Here is an 8,512-nt window from a genome sequence, read left to right on the forward strand (position 1 = left end):
AACATGTCAACTACAGAACTAAGCCAACCTCAGCGTGTTGCTTGGTTGCGAATGGTATGAACTTTGAACTCTTATTCACTACAGAAGTGATACCTTCTAGCCGTTGAGTTAGCAACAGCAGCTGCAAACGTGGGCTAGGAAAGAACAGCCAGAGTATGCCGTCTACCACACTACGACGTTACTACAACGTATCCAGTTTACCAGCAGAGAGATTCTTCAAAAGACAAAGGACTCTGTTGGGCAACACGGCCTTCCATCTACCACCAACCTACCGAAGCGCAGCACAGAGTAAATATTTATTGCATTTTCCTTTTCCAAATGGGCGGTAATTTAGAATGCATAAGATACTGTATTTACGATAGCACAGCTTCGCCCTTTGTTCCTCAGTCTTCCCGCTCTTTCACTCAAACCCAGCCCCTTTTCTTTTGTGTAACAAGCTGTCATATCTGTTCCGTCTGCTAGGGATGTTTTCCTTTATGATATAATTTGTAATCAAGGTATGATTCATTCTGTGTATATGTAATTCTGTGTTATTAGTTAGGTATTAACTAAATAAATAATTAAACCCAATTTTGTATTGCTGATTCAACTTGTTAGCCAGGGTTCGTGAAGAATTTACAACTTTCAGATAAGACTGAAATAAGGTGACAAATAATATTGACTGCTATTGATGTAAAATATTACTAGGTCTTTAAGAGTTTAATCGGAAGATAACAGCTCTATAAATATTATTTTGTGGTGCCCCAACGTTCTAGTTAATTACATTTACATGATTAGCTCAATCAGGTAATATTAATTACAGAGAAAGGATTTTATAGAATAGTATGCCTTATCAATTAATCTGGCATAGCCAAAGACACGACAACAGGTTTAAAGGGTTAGGGATATCTTCAGCATTACAGGTTTAGAGGGTTAGGGATATCTTCAGCATTACAGGTTTAAAGGGTTAGGGATATCTTCAGCATTACAGGTTTAGAGGGTTAGGGATATCTTCAGCATTACAGGTTTAGAGGGTTAGGGATATCTTCAGCATTACAGGTTTAAAGGGTTAGGGATATCTTCAGCATTACAGGTTTAGAGGGTTAGGGATATCTTCAGCATTACAGGTTTAAAGGGTTAGGGATATCTTCAGCATTACAGGTTTAGAGGGTTAGGGATATCTTCAGCATTACAGGTTTAGAGGGTTAGGGATATCTTCAGCATTACAGGTTTAAAGGGTTAGGGATATCTTCAGCATTACAGGTTTAGAGGGTTAGGGATATCTTCAGCATTACAGGTTTAGAGGGTTAGGGATATCTTCAGCATTACAGGTTTAGTGGGTTAGGGATATCTTCAGCATTACAGGTTTAAAGGGTTAGGGATATCTTCAGCATTACAGGTTTAGAGGGTTAGGGATATCTTCAGCATTACAGGTTTAGAGGGTTAGGGATATCTTCACCATTACAGGTTTAAAGGGTTAGGGATATCTTCACCCTTACAGGTTTAGAGGGTTAGGGATATCTTCAGCATTACAGGTTTAGAGGGTTAGGGATATCTTCAGCATTACAGGTTTAGAGGGTTAGGGATATCTTCAGCATTACAGGTTTAGAGGGTTAGGGATATCTTCAGCATTACAGGTTTAGAGGGTTAGGGATATCTTCAGCATTACAGGTTTAGAGGGTTAGGGATATCTTCACCATTACAGGTTTAAGAATGGTTTTCTTCAGCTAGTTTCACTCTGTGTGGCTAACCTTCAAACTATACATTGACACTGATACCGTCTCCTAGACACACACACTTCAAACCATGTCACCTCAAACCAAACCACCTCAAACCAAACCACCTCAAACCAAACCACCTCAAACCAAACCACCTCAAACCAACTCACCTCAAACCAACTCACCTCAAACCAACTCACCTCAAACCAACTCACCTCAAACCAACTCACCTCAAACCAACTCACCTCAAACCAACTCACCTCAAACCAACTCATCTCAAACCAACTCATCTCAAACCAACTCATCTCAAACCAAACCATCTCAAACCAACTCACCTCAAACCAACTCACCTCAAACCAACCCACCTCAAACCAACCCACATCATACCAAACCACATCAAACCACCCCACCTCAACTGATACCCTGTTCTGTCCTTTCCCCTCCCAGACACAGAACCCTGTAGTGTCCTTTAAATGACTACATCTGGACTTCACACATAATAATAATATTCTGGACTGGAAATTAGGCTTCTGCTAGAGCAGAAGCCTGAACACCCAGCGTACGTCCAGGAGAAGGACTGGCCTGCTACAGTTGTAATACGGTTGTATCCTACATTGTGTGACTTTTAACTGTGTTGTTGTATAAAACATTAGAGTCACTGTGTCATGGCTCTCCTCCTAATGGACATGTGATGTAGACTCACAGGAGGTTCTGTGAATATCCTCCCTCAGGTCAACGTTGTGAGTGGAGGTGAGACCCGGGGGGGTGGGGGGCTGGGGGGGGAGACTACAGGTGAGAGGTTCCCAGGAAGTTGAGAGGAAACTCACTTGGTTGTCTCATCGTCACGTAGTCATCGTTACAACACAACAGAGGGTATTTTAGGAGCCAACCAGGGACAACCCTCCCCTTCTCGGGGAGGGAGGTAGAGAGAGACAGAGGTATGTAGAAAGAGAAAGCAGGAGACTGAGGACAACCAACCAACTGTATGGAAATGTGATCTCTGAAACACTGTGTTTATTTCAAACCAGATACTGCCACATCAAACAGAGGCTTTGGTAGTTGTGTTTATTTCAGACCAGATACTGCCACATCAAACAGAGGCTTTGGTAGTTGGACAGACATGCACCATTGATATCCATCTTCAAAGGACTCTATCTGCCCATTCATGTTGTGGATGAATTCAATGAACATTATTCCACAGACAAGCAACAGTATACAGGGTCTCTATGTCTGTAGTATACAGGGAACAGTGCAGGGATGCATCTGGTTTTCAGGGGAAATGGAAAAGGAGCATGTGACTGGAATTACGCTTTTGGACGTTAACAAGGCAACACTCCATCCTCCACGTCTACTGGTTAAACAGTGCAGAAGAAAACCTCCCCCATCAGTTTTTTCTCTTCTCATCAGGGCCAGATTGAAAGGAAAACCATTAGGTCATCACTTATTAGCAGACCAATGGACATGAGAGATCTGTTAGACTGAGAGTCCAACAAGAGAGATCTGAGAGTCCAACAAGAGAGATCTGAGAGTCCAACATGAGAGATCTGAGAGTCCAACATGAGAGATCTGTCAGACTGAGATCATGTTATATTATATCTGTATCTATCAAGCGCAAATAGTCGGCAGCTAGTTTAACTTTTTATCGTCTTTTTGAAGTGTGTCCTCGGTTTTAAATGCTCTCTGTGTCGTGTATTCATGGAAGCCAAAGGAAACCAGGCTTCCCCCCAAAAAATACAAAAATTACAAAAAACAAGTAAAATGATGTATCTGTCTTCTCTCTGTTTCATAATTTTCCTTCAATTCCCAAGAGAATTAACCTGTCTCTCCAGAGAAAGCATCATAAACCACGCCCCTCTGTCTGACTCTGTCATAAACCACGCCCCTCTGTCTGACTCTGTCATAAACCACGCCCCTATGTCTCTGTATGTCATAAACCACGCCCCTCTGTCTGACTCTGTCATAAACCACGCCCCTCTGTCTCTGTATGTCATAAACCACGCCCCTCTGTCTCTGTATGTCATAAACCACACCCCTCTGTCTGACTCTGTCATAAACCACACCCCTCTGTCTGACTGTCATAAACCACACACCTCTGTCTCTGTTTGTCATAAACCACGCCCCTCTGTCTCTGTATGTCATAAACCACGCCCCTCTGTCTCTGTATGTCATAAACCACGCCCCTCTGTCTGACTCTGTCATAAACCACGCCCCTCTGTCTCTGTATGTCATAAACCACCCCCTCTGTCTGACTCTGTCATAAACCACGCCCCTCTGTCTCTGTATGTCATAAACCACACACCTCTGTCTCTGTATGTCATAAACCACGCCCCTCTGTCTCAGTATGTCATAAACCACGCCCCTCTGTCTGACTCTGTCATAAACCACACCCCTCTGTCTGACTCTGTCATAAACCACACACCTCTGTCTCTGTTTGTCATAAACCACGCCCCTCTGTCTCTGTATGTCATAAACCACGCCCCTCTGTCTGACTCTGTCATAAACCACGCCCCTCTGTCTCTGTATGTCATAAACCACACCCCTCTGTCTGACTCTGTCATAAACCACGCCCCTCTGTCTCTGTATGTCATAAACCACACACCTCTGTCTCTGTATGTCATAAACCACGCCCCTCTGTCTCTGTATGTCATAAACCACGCCCCTCTGTCTCAGTATGTCATAAACCACGCCCATCTGTCTGACTTTGTCATAAACCACGCCCCTCTGTCTCTATATGTCATAAACCACGCCCCTCTGTCTCAGTATGTCATAAACCACGCCCATCTGCCTGACTTTGTCATAAACCACGCCCCTCTGTCTCAGTATGTCATAAACCACGCCCATCTGTCTGACTTTGTCATAAACCACGCCCCTCTGTCTCTATATGTCATAAACCACGCCCCTCTGTCTCTGTATAACATAAATTACCTGCCTAAAATGTTTGGTGCAGGTGTTGGTAACAGGTAACCTGTTTGCCTTACAGGGTAGCCTAGTGGTTAGAGCGGTGGACAAACCCCTGAGCTGACAAGGTACAAATCTGTCGTTCTGCCCCTGAACAGGCAGTTAACCCACTGTTCCTAGGCCGTCGTTGAAAATACAATTTTTTCTTAACTGACTTGCCTGGTTAAATAAAGGTAAAATAAAAACATTAAAATAAATAAAAACACCTGCGCAGAATGTTGTGCAACAGGTCATTCATATGTTATCCATACTGGCCAATGATTATACTGGTGATTCTGATCCAACCGTTAATTCATACATTGTGCCTCCGGCCTGAGAGGATGGAAGTTCAATATGTAGCTGGAGGTAGTATGCTAATGTTAACTAGCTGGCTAATTGTTTCCCATGAAAGAAAGTTAGGTTAGTGAGCAAGGATTTTAGCCAGGTAGCTTAGGACAACAAAACTGAAAGGTTGTACTGTATGACAGAGTCATAGACCGTTTAGACAACATGAAAGATGAGGATGGCATCGGTGTGTCTGCAAGTAGGATGTGTCAACGTGTTTTCTATACTTATGCACACACACAGAAATCAGTACCATGGACAGCCACATAATTTTCACCTTACGTTGATTGGACTAAATCGTTTTTGGTACCTTTCAGTTGTCACTGTATCAGACTAAGCAGATGTATTAGATGATGTTGAAGTGTTGAAGTGTAAATGGTGCTGGAATAGTGGAGGCAGCTCCTGTTTTCTTTGTGACTTGCAGTAACTCTCCGTGGTTCTAAATCAATAATTGTTTTGTCCCCAAATGCCGGAAACATTACCTTGCTTGACCATACTGTAGGTCATGTAACTGGTTGTTATAAGAAAAATGATTTGTTGGCTTCACCAGACAGATTTCGCTCTCCGGTTTGGTGATGAAACAAATGTGTGGTTGAATTTATTCTGCCACTGTGTCTTCTTATTGTTTCGGCCTTAGGGCCTATTTATCACGGTTACAAGGCATGTGAATTAACAGGCTATAGAAGCAAACAACGAACTTATCACAACACACAGGTTGTAATATGTAGAAACAATTATGGCTTGTTTTCCCCAGTGATTTACCCCACGCGCCGTTACTGAATGTAATTTAAAATCAAAGAAAGTTGAACTGAAAACTCACCGTTGAGCCCGTTACCAGAGGGCTCGAGAGCGCTCTGTGAAGTCCCCACTCTTCCGCCACCAGCATCTGGCGCGTTCAGCTCCTCTGACAGCGACTGTCTCGTGCTCTGCCGTCCGATCTGGTTCGAGGAGGAGACGTTGAGGCGCACGCTCCTCTGCCTACCGTGGTCAGACTTCGGGGCGGAGAGGCTCCGGTCAGTCTCGTGCTCCGGTTCTGAACCAACTTTGACCAATGCGTGTCTGGTCCGTCTGGTCAGGGCAGACGTCACAGAGCCCATGGCTTCAATACTTATTTTTAGTGATCAGAGCAGCAGGTCTTTAATAAGTTAAAGTGCAGTGAAGGACGCATAATATGGATATTAAAAAACATTCCAAGTGAAGTCTTCCAGTAGGTTTGCAGAGAAACAGCCTGGTTCCAGCTACTAAAACTCACTGGGGAGAGTAGGGTGAGGGAACTTCTTCATCGTTCAAATTATTAGTTGGTTCATCGGTTTTCCTCCTCTCCTTCCCCGCTGACTGTAGCAGCCCAGTTCATGCTGGGTGAAATTAGATGAAATATTTCCAGTCCAGGACAGCGGAGCAGAACAGTGTTTGGGTTCATCATCATCCCACAAGCCTTTCCTCCTCTCATCCTCCTCTTCTCTCAGAGGCATCCTGTCTGTCGCCAGGGGATGGCGTCACATGGTGGAGAAAGTTGCTATGTCAAACACAAGGGAGTCTCGAGGGCAAAGACCTGCAAAAACAAGCTCAGTAATGAGTCTGGTGCTTGTCGGATGTATTAATACCGCAGGATATCAAGCGCTCCGGAACACCCGGGCTCCTGAGTGTCGCAGTGGTCTAAGGCACAGCATCTCAGTGCAAGAGGCGTCACTGCAGTCCCTGGTTCTAATCCATCTGCATCACACCCGGCAGTGATTGGGAGTCCCATAGGGCGGCACACAATTGGCCCAGCATTGTCCGGGGTTGTAAATAAGAATGAGTTCTTAACGGACTAGCCTGGTTAAATGAAGGTAAAATGATTGATGTATTTTCAGCTCTGCTGCAGTTTAGAGGGATTTGTAATGGCCAGTAGGCATCGTTCTACAGCACCCATCCAATTGAAGGTGGCATGGGGAGGACTGCTCATTGTAATAGCTGGAATAGAAAGCTATCAAACACTAAACATTTTCAGCAGTTTTTTTAAATGTATATATTTATCATAGTTAATGTAATCCTAGAATGGACGTGAAAAGGTCAGCCATGTTGGTCAGGGAGATGGTCAACCGTGGTTTGCCAGTGTTGTCATAAGATATGCAGGCAAATTGGAGCATGGGAGGGGCGGAGTATGAGTTCAAATCAAATCAAAGTTTATTTGTCACCTGCGCCGAATACAACAGGTGTAGTAGACCTCACAGTGAAATGCTGAATACAACAGGTGTAGTAGACCTTACAGTGAAATGCTGAATACAACAGGTGTAGGTAGACCTCACAGTGAAATGCTGAATACAACAGGTGTAGGTAGACCTCACAGTGAAATGCTGAATACAACAGGTGTAGGTAGACCTCACAGTGAAATGCTGAATACAACCTTACAGTGAAATGCTTGCTTACAGGCTAACCAATAGTGCAAAAAATTTATTAGGTGAACAATAGGTAGGTAAAGAAATAAAACAACAGTAAAAAGACAGGCTATATACAGTAGAGAGGCTATAAAAGTAGTGAGGCTACATACAGACACCGGTTAGTCAGGCTGATTGAGGTAGTGTGAACATGTAGTTATGGTTAAAGTGACTATGCATATACTGTACACGTAGGCACACAATGCAAATAATCTGAGTAGCCATTTTGATTACCTGTTCAGGAGTCTTAAGGCTTGGGGGGTAAAAACTGTTGAGAAGCCTTTTTTGTCCTAGACTTGGTACTCCGGTACCACTTGCCATGCGGTAGTAGAGAGAACAGTCTATGACAGGGATATGTGAAACGGTGCTATTTTGAAGCATGCACAGATGCAAGCTTCAACGGAAAGTATGCAAAGAAATGAAAAAAAAAAGATTTAAAAATAAATAAACAAAATATACACTCCGACTTTAGAATTAAATGTTGCCTATGTTACCACATCGCATATGTTGTCTTACTACACTATTGTATCTTGATCAGTTAATAACTACATGCTCAGTTAATTTTGTCACGTTTACCTGCATACAGTTGAGCACTGGGGTGGCAGCATCATGTTGTGGGGGTGGCAGCATCATGTTGTGGGGGTGGCAGCATCATGTTGTGGGGGTGGCGGCATCATGTTGTGGGGGTGGCAGCATCATGTTGTGGGGGTGGTAGCATCATGTTGTGGGGGTGGCAGCATCATGTTGTGGGGGTGGTAGCATCATGTTGTGGGGGTGGCGGCATCATGTTGTGGGGTGGCGGCATCATGTTGTGGGGGTGGCAGCATCATGTTGTGGGGGTGGCGGCATCATGTTGTGGGGTGGCTACAGGTATAAACCCTGTATAAACTGTATTTATAATTATATGACAATATTTTAGGTTGACTATAATTATATTAAAACATTTCTGATACCCTACTTTTATTAAGTAAAATAAGAAAATGCATCACCTATGCCTCTATTGCCATTAATTCCAATTAGTGGATTTGTTTTGGATTTCTCCCTGACCAAGATGGCTGCCATTTTCACCCCATTCTGGAACTTTTAGGGCTTATGACTTAGCCCCTTTAGTAATTT

General features: G+C 43.6%; 1 protein-coding gene across 1 annotated transcript in view; it reads right to left on the reverse strand.

The window, feature by feature from the left end:
• LOC110508296 (dual specificity calcium/calmodulin-dependent 3',5'-cyclic nucleotide phosphodiesterase 1A-like) overlaps positions 1-6,076 on the reverse strand; it is an 82,362-nt gene extending 76,286 nt beyond the window's left edge. Inside the window, exon 1 of the mRNA XM_090225644.1 lies at positions 5,800-6,076. Coding sequence (XP_090081770.1) covers positions 5,800-6,076 — 277 coding nt within the window. The remainder of the gene's footprint in view (positions 1-5,799) is intronic.
• Between the last annotated feature and the right edge of the window lie 2,436 nt (positions 6,077-8,512).

Source organism: Oncorhynchus mykiss, chromosome 28 (genome assembly GCF_057628025.1).
Source record: "Oncorhynchus mykiss isolate SJ-2025 chromosome 28, ASM5762802v1, whole genome shotgun sequence".
Lineage (NCBI taxonomy): Eukaryota > Metazoa > Chordata > Actinopteri > Salmoniformes > Salmonidae > Oncorhynchus > Oncorhynchus mykiss.